The sequence below is a fragment of the Pygocentrus nattereri genome, chromosome 29 (assembly GCF_015220715.1).
Source record: "Pygocentrus nattereri isolate fPygNat1 chromosome 29, fPygNat1.pri, whole genome shotgun sequence".
NCBI lineage: Eukaryota > Metazoa > Chordata > Actinopteri > Characiformes > Serrasalmidae > Pygocentrus > Pygocentrus nattereri.
In genome coordinates this window covers 207,886-225,000 of record NC_051239.1, presented here as the reverse complement: position 1 = coordinate 225,000, position 17,115 = coordinate 207,886, and the positions used below count along the sequence as shown (strand labels likewise).

At 43.1% G+C, this 17,115-nt stretch overlaps 1 protein-coding gene across 3 annotated transcripts in view; it reads left to right on the top strand.

The window, feature by feature from the left end:
- si:ch73-138n13.1 (mediator of RNA polymerase II transcription subunit 12) overlaps positions 1 to 13,921 on the top strand; it is a 107,006-nt gene extending 93,085 nt beyond the window's left edge. For all 3 annotated transcript variants that reach the window (XM_017682176.2, XM_017682175.2, XM_017682173.2), the window contains 6 exons: positions 1,525 to 1,681; positions 3,452 to 3,623; positions 6,594 to 6,742; positions 9,062 to 9,204; positions 10,273 to 10,362; positions 12,242 to 13,921. In XM_017682176.2, the coding sequence (XP_017537665.1) occupies positions 1,525 to 1,681; positions 3,452 to 3,623; positions 6,594 to 6,742; positions 9,062 to 9,204; positions 10,273 to 10,348 (697 nt within the window). In that variant the 3' untranslated portion in view covers positions 10,349 to 10,362; positions 12,242 to 13,921. The remainder of the gene's footprint in view (positions 1 to 1,524; positions 1,682 to 3,451; positions 3,624 to 6,593; positions 6,743 to 9,061; positions 9,205 to 10,272; positions 10,363 to 12,241) is intronic.
- Positions 13,922 to 17,115: the final 3,194 nt, after the last annotated feature.

Below are 17,115 nucleotides of genomic sequence, written 5' to 3'. Positions count from 1 at the left end.
GAATAATCTAATGTAACGTATGAGGGCCGAGAGCGAATAAGGCAGATTAGATTGGGTTGGGGCTGAACCAGCGGCGGAGAGCTTTATTTCTTTCTTTATTTGTGAGCGATATGTAGTTATATTTTAGCTGATGTACACTCGGCAGTGACCTTTGGACCGTTTGGGTGGAGTTGGAGGTGTAAACAGAGCCGTACGCCTGAATCGGATTTGGTCGTTTGCTGCCACCTTGTGTCCTCAGTTAAGTATTGCAGCATCGGAGTTACACACACCTTCTTTTCTTAAGGCGATCGTTTGGCCAAAAATCAAATGCACCTTGATTTTCTCCCTTAAGCTAAATATAGTCGGTCAGCCAAGACATGTTTGGTGCTTCTTTAATGTTGTAACTGGAGCACTGTACAGTTCTGGACGCCTGCATAATCAAAGCACATGGACGTGGTCAGTATTTCTAATAGACTTGATTCTGAGTCTGTATGACTCACTGTTATCTGTTCAGTCTTCCAGGTGGTTACTACATTTTTGCAATGCATCCTTTTGTTCATGTTCGCACTTTATTTGAAGCCCACTATATAACATTTACATAAGTTTCGTGTTATTTGCTGTTATGACAGATATTTATTTATTTTTTGTTATTATATTGTTATTTTACCATTCCTGTTAAATATCATGACACATGCAATGTATTTGACCTTGTGACGGCTAGAATAGAGTCCGCAGCAAACATTAGCGTGTGACCAAAGCGAGTGTCGGTTTGGTATGGCGGTTATGGTAATGGTAACATGACACTATTATATTACTAACCAAAATCTGTTATGACATTTTTATGGCATGCTTATGTCAGTGTTATGTCGCATGATTCAAGTAGTATTCAGTTCAAATAAGTTCATATTTATTTATATAGTGCTATAAAGACTGGGAAGGGAACTGATCCTCCTTGGGTCAAAACCAGATATCGGAACACTACCACAGCAAGAGTAATGTGAATAAAGAATAAGGAATTGGCAGGGAATGTGCAGATATGGAATAAAGAAAATAACTGAGCCTGTTATCAAGTATTAGATCAAGCAGTGATGATGAATGACCACTAGAGGCCTATCAGAGTAAGAGGGCTATAAAAACCAGTGACTACTGTTAGACGTATGTCATTAATGGTACATTAGTTTCAATGCATTAACATTCAACCTAGAAATATTCAGCCAGGAGCAGCTCTGTGGTCATGACTGAGGTGTCCTTGGGCTGCGGATAGGGCTGCCCACCGCTCTAGGGGGACCCTAGGGGGCGCCAGTCATCATATGTCTATGGAAGAGGGCTAAAATCAAGATCTTCACTTACTCCATGGGTTTCATTTATAAACCCAAACCGTCTCCCTTTGGCTCAGTGGTTCAGTCTGTAACTGAACGTCTGCATAGTTCACTTGTATGGTAGGCGTTTCTGATGAAGTGACCAGTGAGTTTCAGTGTTTCATGTGGTGTTTCCATTATTGTGGACATTCCTTTTTGTTCCTAACGCTCTCCTCTCGCCCTCTAGTCTGACACCAGCTACCCCTTCGTCTGACGGCAACCTCACACCGTCTCCACGGAAGCCCGCTCCTACCCACACACCTGAGGAAGCCACACCTGCGGACACTCCCACCAGCCCCGCCCCTTCAGCCGAGGAACCGCCAGAGCCCTTCTCTTTTCCAGAGGTGCGTTATGTGGCAGCACAGAGTAAAAAATGACCCCTCGGAGCAAATTTGGGCATTAAAATGTGTAAATCTTTAGTCCCTGCAGGAATTTGAGATCACGGAATTCACCAGAATTTGACCAGCATGTGACGGCTTGATGTTTAGTTCAGTCGCTGCGTTTAAAGTGCACATTGTTTATTATTGCAAGTCAGAAAGCCGTGTGTAATCCTGGGAGATATATATATATATATATATATATATATATATATGTATATAATCAAGAATCCTGACTTCTTAACAAGGCAACATGGTGCTTATCATGTTTTCAGATCTAATAGGTTCAGGTCTTGTTTAGAGTCACGCAGCACTGCAGGATGTTCTACCAAAAGAAGTTTGTTTTACTTCTCATGGTCTTTCCCGACTGCTTTACTGTGGAAATATGGTGTTTGTTTTTATTGCATTACAGTAATTTCAATGTGAAATATTTTAAAGCAGCTCTTTTCTTTGAGAAGTTAAAACATTTTTAAATCTCGAGTCACAATGTTCTCATTTCTCAGGTACATGGAGGGGGGTAGAGTAGCTTAAACCCCCCCCAGTCAGGTAAATGTATTGATATTTAGGTCAAATTATGACAAAAGTAAAAGTGAGTGGAAGTGCTAAATTATTAGGTTAAAAGCTACTTAAGTCAAAATGTGTTGACATAGCACAAAGCAGCTTAACAGAAAAATCCAGGCCCGAGTTCCCATAAACATCACCAGTGGCAAGAAGAAACCTCGAGAGGAACCAAGAGTCTAAAGGGGAGCCCATTCTCCTCTGGTCGACGCCGCATAGCAAACAATAATACAAGAGCAAAGTGAACAGGGAACAAGGTTTTAGCGTTAGTATAATTAATGCAGAAAAGGGGAAAAGCGGGAAAAACAATGGCTCTGATTAAATCATCTGAGTCTGTCCAGCAGCAACGTCATCAGGAGGGTCAGCTCATGCAGGTGAGGCCTTCAGTATTGAGTAACTTATAACTGCTGTGGAGCATCTTAGTCAATCTGACACCTATTCGCTTAGGACCTAAAGACCTTGTGACTTTATTAGTCACTTTATGAGATTATTTTGGTCCAAAATTGGAAGAAAAAACAAAAGCCATAGATCTGGCCAATCAGAAAGCAGCAGCGATGTCATTACCAACAAAGCATATACAGGAATTAGGAAATAAATTTGAGTAACTAAAATGTAACGGAGTAAAAAGCAATTCCTGTACTTACTAACATGCTCGAGTGGAAGTAAAAGTATTAGTATTAGTATTTGGAGGTACTCAAGTATTAAGTACAAATCCATCAGTGTTACTTAATTACATGTTCTTGAGTAAATGTGTCTAGTTATTGACCACCTACTGTCCAGCTGATTTTTCGGCTACAGTCAGAACAAGCTGAAGATGGAGGCTCACAGTTATTACATCTGATTGAATCAACGTTTTAGCTGTGAGATTCTAGTGGCACTGACTTTTTGAATGTTTATTACAGTATTCAACATAATAAAAGTCCAGTATTTTAAAATCTTTCCACAATTTAACTCTAATATGCTAGTTACAGTACAGTTTGCTGTACACAAGTAGTTGCATAGTTATGTAATAAATTACATTTGCATTTGATTTGCATTCTGTATCGACTTTTCCTGTTTGAAGGAAGTTTGGAACACTTTCCCCCCTACTGCTGCTTGTGTTCATGGCCTACGAGTGAGAAATCATTCATATATAGTTTGTAGCATTGACTTACTGTTTTTTTCCCCTCCCTGTGTTAGACCCCCACCGCTCTGTTAGACTCCAGCGCTCTACGATCCAGAGCACAGCTCAGTAAGAGACTGAGCCGCAGAGCCCCGCCCTCCAGAAACGCCCGCCACAGCGCAGCGCTAGCACAGCTAACCGAGGGGTCGGCGGCGGGAGGTGAAGAATGGCGCTACAGAGACTCAACAGGTAAACCGCGATTGACAGTCATGTAGTGTATTACAGTCTGTCAGAGCGACTGTGTGGATCATATGAACATTATAGAGCTTTTTAAATGAAACAGTAGAAGCCGTATCGCCCCCTACGCTTCCTGTAGTGTATTACAGTCTGTCAGATCGACTGTGTGGATCATATGAACATTATAGAGCTTTTTAAATGAAACAGTAGAAGCCGTATCGCCCCCTACGCTTCCTGTAGTGTATTACAGTCTGTCAGAGCGACTGTGTGGATCATATGAACATTATAGAGCTTTTTAAATGAAACAGTAGAAGCCGTATCGCCCCCTACGCTTCCTGTAGTGTATTACAGTCTGTCAGAGCGACTGTGTGGATCATATGAACATTATAGAGCTTTTTAAATGAAACAGTAGAAGCCGTATCGCCCCCTACGCTTCCTGTAGTGTATTACAGTCTGTCAGAGCGACTGTGTGGATCATATGAACATTATAGAGCTTTTTAAATGAAACAGTAGAAGCCGTATCGCCCCCTACGCTTCCTGTAGTGTATTACAGTCTGTCAGAGCGACTGTGTGGATCATATGAACATTATAGAGCTTTTTAAATGAAACAGTAGAAGCCGTATCGCCCCCTACGCTTCCTGTAGTGTATTACAGTCTGTCAGAGCGACTGTGTGGATCATATGAACATTATAGAGCTTTTTAAATGAAACAGTAGAAGCCGTATCGCCCCCTACGCTTCCTGTAGTGTATTACAGTCTGTCAGAGCGACTGTGTGGATCATATGAACATTATAGAGCTTTTTAAATGAAACAGTAGAAGCCGTATCGCCCCCTACGCTTCCTGTAGTGTATTACAGTCTGTCAGAGCGACTGTGTGGATCATATGAACATTATAGAGCTTTTTAAATGAAACAGTAGAAGCCGTATCGCCCCCTACGCTTCCTGTAGTGTATTACAGTCTGTCAGAGCGACTGTGTGGATCATATGAACATTATAGAGCTTTTTAAATGAAACAGTAGAGGCCGTATCGCCCCCTACGCTTCCTGTAGTGTATTACAGTCTGTCAGAGCGACTGTGTGGATCATATGAACATTATAGAGCTTTTTAAATGAAACAGTAGAGGCCGTATCGCCCCCTACGCTTCCTGTAGTGTATTACAGTCTGTCAGAGCGACTGTGTGGATCATATGAACATTATAGAGCTTTTTAAATGAAACAGTAGAAGCCGTATCGCCCCCTACGCTTCCTGTAGTGTATTACAGTCTGTCAGAGCGACTGTGTGGATCATATGAACATTATAGAGCTTTTTAAATGAAACAGTAGAAGCCGTATCGCCCCCTACGCTTCCTGTAGTGTATTACAGTCTGTCAGAGCGACTGTGTGGATCATATGAACATTATAGAGCTTTTTAAATGAAACAGTAGAAGCCGTATCGCCCCCTACGCTTCCTGTAGTGTATTACAGTCTGTCAGAGCGACTGTGTGGATCATATGAACATTATAGAGCTTTTTAAATGAAACAGTAGAAGCCGTATCGCCCCCTACGCTTCCTGTAGTGTATTACAGTCTGTCAGAGCGACTGTGTGGATCATATGAACATTATAGAGCTTTTTAAATGAAACAGTAGAAGCCGTATCGCCCCCTACGCTTCCTGTAGTGTATTACAGTCTGTCAGAGCGACTGTGTGGATCATATGAACATTATAGAGCTTTTTAAATGAAACAGTAGAAGCCGTATCGCCCCCTACGCTTCCTGTAGTGTATTACAGTCTGTCAGAGCGACTGTGTGGATCATATGAACATTATAGAGCTTTTTAAATGAAACAGTAGAAGCCGTATCGCCCCCTACGCTTCCTGTAGTGTATTACAGTCTGTCAGAGCGACTGTGTGGATCATATGAACATTATAGAGCTTTTTAAATGAAACAGTAGAAGCCGTATCGCCCCCTACGCTTCCTGTAGTGTATTACAGTCTGTCAGAGCGACTGTGTGGATCATATGAACATTATAGAGCTTTTTAAATGAAACAGTAGAAGCCGTATCGCCCCCTACGCTTCCTGTAGTGTATTACAGTCTGTCAGAGCGACTGTGTGGATCATATGAACATTATAGAGCTTTTTAAATGAAACAGTAGAAGCCGTATCGCCCCCTACGCTTCCTGTAGTGTATTACAGTCTGTCAGAGCGACTGTGTGGATCATATGAACATTATAGAGCTTTTTAAATGAAACAGTAGAAGCCGTATCGCCCCCTACGCTTCCTGTAGTGTATTACAGTCTGTCAGAGCGACTGTGTGGATCATATGAACATTATAGAGCTTTTTAAATGAAACAGTAGAAGCCGTATCGCCCCCTACGCTTCCTGTAGTGTATTACAGTCTGTCAGAGCGACTGTGTGGATCATATGAACGTTATAGAGCTTTTTAAATGAAACAGTAGAAGCCGTATCGCCCCCTACGCTTCCTGTAGTGTATTACAGTCTGTCAGAGCGACTGTGTGGATCATATGAACATTATAGAGCTTTTTAAATGAAACAGTAGAAGCCGTATCGCCCCCTACGCTTCCTGTAGTGTATTACAGTCTGTCAGAGCGACTGTGTGGATCATATGAACATTATAGAGCTTTTTAAATGAAACAGTAGAAGCCGTATCGCCCCCTACGCTTCCTGTAGTGTATTACAGTCTGTCAGAGCGACTGTGTGGATCATATGAACATTATAGAGCTTTTTAAATGAAACAGTAGAAGCCGTATCGCCCCCTACGCTTCCTGTAGTGTATTACAGTCTGTCAGAGCGACTGTGTGGATCATATGAACATTATAGAGCTTTTTAAATGAAACAGTAGAAGCCGTATCGCCCCCTACGCTTCCTGTAGTGTATTACAGTCTGTCAGAGCGACTGTGTGGATCATATGAACATTATAGAGCTTTTTAAATGAAACAGTAGAAGCCGTATCGCCCCCTACGCCTTCTCTCACACTTCTCTCTGCAGAAGATAAAACAGACTCTAAGCCTCAGGAGGATGAGGAGTCTGACTCTGAGGAGCAGGTCCGGGAGCCCCGAATGTCCTCTTCCTCCTCCGCCTCTTCCCAACCCCAGAGAGTCTCTCTCTTCCCTGGCATGGACCCTTCCGCACTCATGGTGAGTTACAGGAGAGATACAAGGTCGAAAGTACCATCCTTTAAAAAATTGTTCCAGAGGAGCAGTGATCACAGTACTGTGTCCAAGCACTGTAGAACAAACAATGAACAAGCTGAGTGGCCTTTAGCCCAGAGGACAACAGTGTCCATGATTTCCAGAAGTTTGATTTGTTGGCCCACAGGACACTTTTCCACTTCCCCTCAGTCCATTTTAAATGAGCTCAGGCCCAGAGAAGGTGGCAGCGTTTCTGGATCCTGTTTATATTTGGGTTCTTCTTTGTGTTTTAGAGAAAAAGAAACAGACAGAGAGTCAGTTCTGTAAAGAGTGACTGATCACAGATTACAGGGTTAACAGGGCAGCAGAGACTCCGGCAGGTCTAGATATTACAGCCTAACTAAAAGGGAGAAACCAGAAAGTAACAGAGTAATCCAGCACCTTGTGATCTAAGTAGGCGTGACGGTTCATAGTAGGAGACATTACACACTTACACACCGTCCTTCACGCTGTGTGGACATTTCATTACGATTGGACTGATAGAAGTTCTGTGAAGTTCCTTTAAATAAAATCGCTTTGCATTAACTTACAGTGAAAGCGTATGCTTGCTCTCCCCTGTAAAGAGACCATTTTGGAGGTACGTTTTTTCCTTTGAACAGCGACGATGTGCACAGTGTGAAAACCCTGGTCAAATGACATTCTCTTGATTTTCTAAATGAAAATAAGTCAACGCGCCCTCTACAGAGAAAATGAGCCATTTTTTTTCAGCAAATTTTCGAGCACGGTTTCTATTTTTATTTCATCCTCAAAAATAATACAGCATAAAATACAGGCCATATTTTCCCCAAATATGGTAAATTCAGTAACTCCACAGTGATGGGGTATTAGCGTGTGCAGAGGTGTGCTCCCTGAACATCAGCAGAACATGGAATTTGGCCAGAGGCACCCAAACTTTTGCATGCGAGTGTATCGTTGGTGTAATATCAATATCAAATCCTCATAATTGCATCTTTTTTTTTTTGTCCTGTGAAAACTCGTTATTTTATACATTGTGTGGACTTTTCATGGTGACTGAACCAAAATGAATGATCCAGCTAATCTGACCATTAACAAGGCCGTCACGAGCTGAACTGAATGACAGGGTGTCCTTACTGTCTGCGACGGCCCAAACCAGCTACAGGATTCAGGGCTGGCTGTAATAAACACCTGCTCATAATCAGTGCTGGACAATATGGCCAAACATATGATCACAATAACATCATTAAATATCAGCACTTTTTACTGCTTTTCCTTCTCCTCTTCTTCTTCTTCTTCTTCTTCTTTCAGCTCCTCCCTTTAGGGGTCACCACAGCGGATCATCTGCCTCCATCTTGCCCTATCCACTGCCTCCTCTACTTTCACACCAACCATCTCCATGTCCACCTTCACTACATCCATAAACCTTCTCTGAGGTCTACCTCTTCTCCTTCTACCCGGCAGCTCCATCTCCAACATTCTTTGCCCAATATATCCACTATTCCTCCTCAACACATGTCCAAACCATCTCAACCTGGCCTCTCTGGCTTTATCTCCAAACTGCTCCACCTTCACCGTCCCTCTGATCTGCTCATTTCTAATCTTGTCCATCCTGGTCACTCCCAACGAAAATCTCAGCATCTTCATCTCCGCCACCTCCAGCTCAGCTTCCTGTCTTTTAGACAGAGCCACAGTCTCCAAACCAGACATCATAGCAGGACGCACTACTGTCTTGTAGACCTTCCCTTTCACTCTTGCTGCTATCCTTCTGTCACACATCAGCCCTGACACCCGTCTCCACCCACCCCATCCTGCCTGCACCCTCTTCCTCACCTCTTTTCTACACTGTCCATTGCTCTGGATGGTTGACCCAAGATATTTGAAGTCATCCACCTCCACGACCTCTACTCCTTGCATCTTCAACCTGCTTTTCCTTCTCCTAATAAGTATAAATTAGTATATTTATGGCTGGGGCTCTTGTAGTTTTCAGGAATATGTGTCTGTAGTGGAAGTTAAATATAGCAATAGTAATAAACTTTTCCACGTCGCACCTTTAATACATTTAAAATGCTTCATATTGATTATTTTGTGTGTTTGTTTGTGTTTTTGTGTGTCCTTTGAAAACAGTAGCTGTGTGGACTTTTCACGGTGAATGACCCAAAACATTTTCTTACATTAAAGTGGAGCTTTTTCTCCTCCTATAGTTTAGAGATTTGAGGTTTTGTTATGACGGTGTTTATAAAGACGTCGCAGGATTAATGTGTAAACCATGAAAGTGTGGATTTTAAAGCTGACTGTGTTCGTGTTAAGGCCCAGCTGAAGAAGCGAGGTGATGGAGAGACTCAGCCGGACGGCCCCGCCCCCTTGTCCTCTCAGCTCTCTCGCTCGCCCAAGTCTCCCTTCCTCCCACGAGCCGCGCGCGTGCTGCCCCCCGCTGGTGGCAAAGAAAACGGGTGAGTGAGATTGACTCTGTTTCTCAGTCCCTGCGCTGTGTGTTGTGATAAGTGATACTTTTTTGATCCCACAAACGAGGAAATTCCACCTCCGCATTTAAGCCATCCGTGAAGTGAACCACCACATACACACTAGTGAACACACACACTAGGGGGCAGTGAGCACACTTGCCCGGAGCGGTGGGCAGCCCTATCCACAGCGCCCGGGGAGCAGTTGGGGGTTAGGTGTCTTGCTCAAGGGCACTTCAGTCATGGACTGTCGGCCCTGGGGATCGAACCGGCGACCTTCCGGTCACAGGGCCAGATCCCTGACCTCCAGCCCACGACTGCCCCCCTTGTGAAGCATTCCTTCTAACACACCAGCTAATCTGACCATTAACAAGGCCGCCATGAGCTGAACTGAATGTGTCGGAACACAAAAACCATCAGTCTGTGCAGGACAGGGTGTCCTTACTGTCTCTGACGGCCCAAACCAGCTACAGGATTCAGGGCTGGCTGTAATAAACACCTGCTCATAATCAATGCTGGACAATATGGCCAAACATATGATCACAAGACCGTTTTCTACATCTTTAGTTATCAGTAATTATTACCTGCTTTTCCTTCTTATAATAAGTATAAACAGTAAATCTAAGCCTTAAGCTTTTGTAGTATACAAGAGGATCTGGCTATTGTGGAATTAGTGATAAACTTTCCATTTCTTTATAGCATGCCTGATTAATTTAAAATGCAACTCAAAGTGCTTTACACATGAAAACAAAGCATAACAGAAAACTGAGAAGGTAAAAGGACTGAATAACAAAGGGAACATAAAATGATATAAACCAAATGGTCACAATACAAATAAATCGTAAAGAAAAGCAATTGAAGCTCAAAAATGTATAAAAAAGTCAACAATGCATAAGTTGTATTAAATAAAATGACGTTAATGAGCTTAAATGCATTATTTTAATTTTAATTTCTTAACTGCATAATCACTTTATGGGCCGACGTGTGTGATCGCGGCTGTCTGTGTGTACGTTCGTGTCCACGCTGATGCTGTAATGTAAACTGTCTGTTCTCCTGCAGGGAGGCGTCTTCACCACAGTGGCTGAAGGAGCTCAAAACCAAGAAGCGGTTGAGTCAGTATGAGAACGACAGCTAGGCCTCCACAAACAAGTAGGTGACCATCTGCATCTCTCTAGAGGATTAGTGTGGTGAAAAATCTCGTTTTCACAGTTTAGCTCCCCCCACATCCCCACATCCCCACAGCCCCACACCAGAGCTGGTTTATGAGGAATCTGGCCACTTCCTATTTCCCCCGTTACATCAAAAACAGGCCTGCTGAACAGAAGAGGTGCTTTTGAGTGAGTACAGCCTGAATAGAGCTGCCTTTGTGGTCAGAGTTAATGACAGACAGACAGACACACACACACAGACCGACAGACAGAAAGAGACAGACAGACAGAAGGACACACAGACAGACAGCTAGATAGAAAGAGACACACAGACAGACAGATAGATAGAGAGAAACACACAGACAGACAGATAGATAGAGAGACACAGACAGACAGACAGATAGAAAGAGAGACACCGACAGACAGATAGATAGAAAGAGACACACACACAGACAGACAGACAGATAGAAAGAGACACACAGACAGACAGACAGATAGATAGAAAGAGACACACAGACAGACAGATAGATAGATAGAAAGAGACACACAGACAGACAGACAGATAGATAGAAAGAGACACACAGACAGACAGATAGATAGATAGAAAGAGACACACAGACAGACAGATAGATAGATAGAAAGAGACACACAGACAGACAGATAGATAGATAGAAAGAGACACACAGACAGATAGATAGATAGAAAGAGACACACAGACAGACAGATAGATAGAAAGAGACACACAGACAGACAGACAGATAAGCAGGTAGAAAGAGACAGACAGATAGACAGACAGACAGATAAGCAGATAGAAAGAGACAGACAGACAGACAGACAGACAGACATAGATAGATAGAGACAGACAGACAGATAAGTAGACAGACAGACAGACAGACAGATAAGTAGACAGACAGACAGATAAATGTAGTTTACATTTAAGATTTCGGTTCAGTTTAAAAGGGGCGTCAATAGTTTGAGTACATACTGAAAGCTGTGACAGCAGGTTGGACAAACATGAATAAACATGCCTGATATTTTAATATGTTTATATAAGCGTCATTCGTGCATCAAAACAGCGAAACTTTTTTCTCTGAAAATCCATTTAGTTTTTATTCGTGTGGTTTCGTGTTGAGATTTTTTTACTGCTGGTTTTATTTTGTAATATTTTGTATTCTTGCTGTTTAGGGCAGGAGTGGACAGATATAAAGATCTGCAGTGGCCAGTCAGACCACCAAGCTAATGAGTCTTGTGGCCACAATAATAGAAACGTGCTTATCATATTCATGTTGTACTTATAATTAACCAACTAGTTATCTTATAATTAGCTTTGTGTCTGACCAAACAGTGGAACAGTGACACTACATGCTCACAATTCACTGCTGAAAGCCAAAAATCTCCGCCGCTCTTTGTGTTGTTCTCTAAAAGTGATGTTTCCAGAGCAGATCACTGAAGAGACGCCGTCTGTTTATAGTTTAGAGCCCAGATTTGGGGAAAAACGGCTCGACTTTCAGTAGAAAAACAAACTGAGTTCAGCTTCTTTTATTATAAGGGTTTAAAATGACGTCACCGTCTATTAGACTGGAGAGAAGAGCTACAGCCTCACACGACGCCCAGCTTCTGAATGGAGCTTATGGAGTATGAACATCATGGAGAACACGACCGAGAGCGGTTTGGACCCACCGGTGGTCTCGAGGAGTTAAAAACCTTCATTTACTGAATTCAACATACGGGGGGAGCAAAATGTGGCAGAACTCATGGTTGTATTTTTTCCTTGCTTTTTTTTTTTTTGCCAGGGGCTCCCAAACTCTTACAAACCGTTCCTCAATCTTCCTCAAGCTTTTTCCTCTCCGTCAGTCTGACTTGCTGTTTTTCTTTCCCAGGAATGCCTTAAAACTGGAGTATCTGTAGCTGAAACTCGATGACAGAAGCCTTAACCTTTGACCTGGAGTCGACAGGAAACCCACTGCTGCTGATTACATCATCGTTCTGCTTGTGTTTGACTGGTGGTCCGCTCTCTCTGTGCTCTGCCCCCCCTCATCCCCCCATCCGAGGTGTTACACGTGCATGGTGCCTTCCGAGGAGATCTGTGACCGACGAAGATGTACAGTGTCTGTCGTGTGGCTGTCCGTCTGTCTGTGTTAGCGGTGTCTCCTCTGTTCCTCGATGTCTGTCTTTTTTTTTTTTTTTAAACGTAGAGCCACTTTATTTAGTGAGCTACAGAAATGGGCGGGGCTTCTTTGAAATATTCAGGAATATCCGAGCTCACGGGACCACGCGGCTTGGCATGACCGGAGGACTGCCCGTTTACTCCACCGTTCACGCCCATTTGTTTATTTTTGCATTTTTATGTTGACTGTAGTGCGTTTCTCCGTTTGGTTTTTGTTTTATTCTCCGTGTTTGTTGGGTGTAGGACTACAGACACGGTCTAATTCCTCGTTTATAATAGTCCGTAAATCATGGCAGACAGTATAGACAGTGTATTTAGTAAATAATGCTAAATGTAATCAAGAAATGTTGTATTTTTGATGGTTTGAAGGAGTTTCTGTCAATCAAAACACAAGAGCAAGATATATATAAATATATTTTTAAACAATAAAAGTCCTCGTTAGCCCGTCTCAGCGGCGGATTCTTCTTCTGGAAGGCCTCTTTTAGCGACGTATGGTATTGAAGCAAGATGCTCGTTGGCCGGGATTCCCCGATTTGTCCAGATTAGCAGGGTTTGTTTGTACAGATTAAACCAGACGGATGTATTTTACGTTAGTCGACACATTTAGACGAGCATTCCAGCATATTCTCTGTTAATTAACAGACGTTTAACAGTAAACGCGTCGCCGAGAGCTTTGATTTATGAACATTTTACGCGTGCATGTACAATCGTTTCTTTTACCCTCACCCCCGAAGTCTTATATCGGAAAGCTAGTCTCTGCTTGCTTTGACGAAGGGCCAAATATGGATCGCACAATCAGAATTAAAATGGGTATCGGTCGTTCTTCCTCTAACTCCCAGCGTGTTCGGACAAGGCGAAGGGCGTCGGACGGGAAGACCGGGGGGAGACACGGCGTTCTGTTTGTATTCTCACTGTATTCTTCGTGTCCAGCCTGTTTGGTGTTTACTGACCAGACCAAGGGATCGTTGGAACTGTACTGTAAGCAACACTGCACATTCGTTGCCACTCTGTCAGTCCGGTTCACTTGTAAAATTAACACACATGAATTTACTGGTTTGTGGAATCGCCCCCCTCAACCCCCAAGCACTTTCCATCAGGTGATGGACATCAGTACTGACCAGTAGGCTGCCACTTTATAAGAGCGTGTTGTTTCACATGTAACGCAGAGCCTGCGTCGTGTTGGGATGTGGGAAGTGCGGAGCGGCGAACGAGTCCTGCTTCTTTCCTGTCTGTCTGCAAGTGTTTGTCCATTCCAGGGTAATTTTGTCCTCTTTTTATTTTTTAAACTCACTTTAAAGATGTATATTGCACTGTGTTGCATTGAAACCAGTGTCTGACTGTAAATTCATAATAAAAATTTACAATAAATTTATTTTCTTTGCTGCCACTTTCAGTACAGAGTCGCCGTCTGGTTTATTGAGCGCACGTCCGTATCCGTTGCTTGGTGTCAGGAAGAGACGGAAAACACGTTTTGCAGAGAATAACAGAAACCTCACCCGCTACATCTCACATCAGACGCCGCTCTCCAGCTTCGTTCCGGCTTCCGTTCTTTTCAGGCGACTCACTTTCAGTCTTAGAAGCTGGTTGATGATTTTCTGAAGGAGTCAAACCCGTTCAGTGGTGTCGGGGTCTGGATTATTCCCGTTTTCGGGACACGGCTAGGTCGGCTTCAGTGCGCCAATCAGCTAGCCATGCAAACTCTGTCAATGCAGAACATTTTTTTTGAGAAGTTTGAACGAAACCTACATAAAATTAGTAAATCATTTCTTTGTCAGAGTAATGAAGTTTTACTTCTGTGGCCTTTAAACAACTGTCCATCATGTTTTGAGGCTTGTGAAGGGAAATGGGAATACTTGTAGTAGCAGTAATAGTCGTAGTAATCATTTTCTGGATTGTTATCCTGAGATCACGACTTTGTTACCTTGTGATCTTGAGATAACAAACATTATTTTGAGATCAAAACACAATCAATCTCAAGATGACAATCCAGAACATTATAGCTACAGCACATGGGCCCTCCAGACGTCTGTATAGTTTGGAGAAATGAACGAGAAACATTTTCTTCCAGAGCAAATTATAAGCACATACAGCTTCTTCTCTCTTTTACATATACACAACAAGTAAAGCAGGACGACTGTATCTACACTATATTTCCAAAGGTTTTCACTCCCCCATCCAAATAATTGAATTCAGGTGTTCCAGTCACTTCCATGGCCACAGGTGTATAAAGCCGAGCCCCTAGGCCTGCAGACTGCTTCTACAGACATTAGTGAAAGAATGGGTCGCTCTCAGGAGCTCAGTGAATTCCAGCGTGGTGCCGTGATCGGACGCCACCTGTGCAGCAAGTCCAGTCGGGAAATTTCCTCACTACTAAATATTCCACAGTCCACTGTCAGTGGGATTATAACAAAGTGGAAGAGATTGGGAACGACAGCAACTCAGCCACGAAGTGGTCGGCCACGTAAAATGACAGAGCGGTCAGCGGATGCTGAGGGGCATAGTGCACAGAGGTCACCGACTTTCTGCAGAGTCCATCACTACAGACCTCCAAACTTCATGTGGCCTTCAGATCAGCTCAAGAACAGCGTAGAGAGCTTCATGGAATGGGTTTCCATGGCCGAGCAGCTGCATCCAAGCCTTAAAGAGATTTTGGACAATTTCACGCTCCCAACTTCGTGGGAACAGTTTGGGGACGGCCCCTTCCTGTTCCAACATGACTGCACACCAGTGCACAAAGCAGGTCCATAAAGACGTGGATGAGCCAGTTTGATGTGGAAGACCTTGACTGGCCTGCACAGAGTCCTGACCTCAACCCCATAGAACACCTTTGGGATGAATTAGAGTGGAGACTGTGAGCCAGGCCTTCTCGTCCAACATCAGTGTCTGACCTCACAAATGCTCTTCTGGAAGAACGGTCAGAAATTCCCATAAACACTCCTGACCCTTTTGGAAAGCCTTCCCAGAAGAGCTGAAGCTGTTATAGCTGCAAAGGGTGGACCGACATCATATTAAACCCTATAGATTAAGAATGGGATGTCGCTCAAGTTCATATGCGTGTGAAGCCAGACGACCGAATACTTTTGGAAATATAGTGTATCTTCAGTGGTGTGGCTGTAGGGGAGCCAAGTGATCAGGTCGCCCCCTGCTGTCTGCATTCAAAGCAGAGGTTAACAATAAATTGTTGTAACTGGTTGTGTTTTATTTTAATCTTGAATTTTAATCTGGTGTATTCATAGCTGCTGGGCTTGTGCTGTCACAATGCTTTTAAATGTTTATTAAATATCTCACTATGCCAATGGGACTTGAAACATGTTATGAAGGTGTCCAGCAGAGGGCGCTGATCTGCACTTTCCTTTCCTGGAGTGAACAAAGACCAGGTGATTGTTTGTCGTGAAGAAACCTGAATGCAGTGGATGCGTAGAGTAAATTCAGGCATGTGGGGGAACTTTAAAGGGGAGTTCCACTGTTTAAATAAAGTTCCTGCATAATTAAATTCAGACAGACCTGATAGCAAGAGGACAGGCGGCCACTGTGGACCTGCTGATGGCACAGCTGGCGGTCCTCTGGCGTTTTGCTCAGTGTTTTTCGGGCGGCTCACTGGTGGTCCAGCAGAGTATCAAACAAAATTCCGCTAATTATTGCTCATTTTCCACTCACAGTCCAGTTTACTGACTTTTCCTTCTTTCCTTTCTTACTATTCATACTTTATAAATTGGTAGATCATTTTAATCTAGTTCAATTTCAGCAACAGCATTTTCTTTAAAATAATTTTATATCAGGCCTGGTCATTACTTTCCCCTTTCAGTTGTTTGAAGGATTTGTCTAAGTTTATTTTCTAAAGTAAAAGTCTCTGTACATTTAAAATCTGTTTGAGGAGATTCAGTCATAGCTTGTATGTAGGACAGTAATCTGGGTGGTCTGAAGGTGGACCAGCGGGTTGCCAATGTTATCAAGCCACCGATATATACTCGCTATCCAGGGCTTCACAAGTTGTCTTGAGGACCTTCTTTACATATCAGGCGATTTCTAAAAGAATACACGCACAACACACTCAGCAGGAAGAATACGGCACACAGGCTGTTACTCACTACGTTTCAGACTTTCAACGTAAGTTACTTTAACACAGCCAGCTAACTCAGCTAACCGAGCAACATAGCTTGTTTTTAAGGAGGCTGGCCGCTTCTTATTTCCCCTGTTATATCAACAACAGGCCTGCTGAACAGAAGAGGGCACCTGCGAGGGAGTCCTCAATGAATGGGAGAGAAGTTAAAATAGTGTCTAATCACTGAACCAGAACGTTTCTTTAATTTTAGAAAGTAGACGGATGGATTTCACTAAAAAACAAAGAAATCCCGCCTGAATGTTTCCTTAATTCTACAGCAAACGGGTTTTGGGCAGCAGGACGCCAACATTACTGCTGCTGAGTGCTGATTGGTTGGCGAGCGGAGCAGCTCAATGTGCATGAGGCGCCGGTTTAAACTCCTACAATTCCAGTTTAAAAGCTCTTAAAAACGAAACGGCGGTGTTAAAATGTTTTATACTGTTCTGTGTTCAGGAAATGATCACATTCTTTTACATGAAAAATGT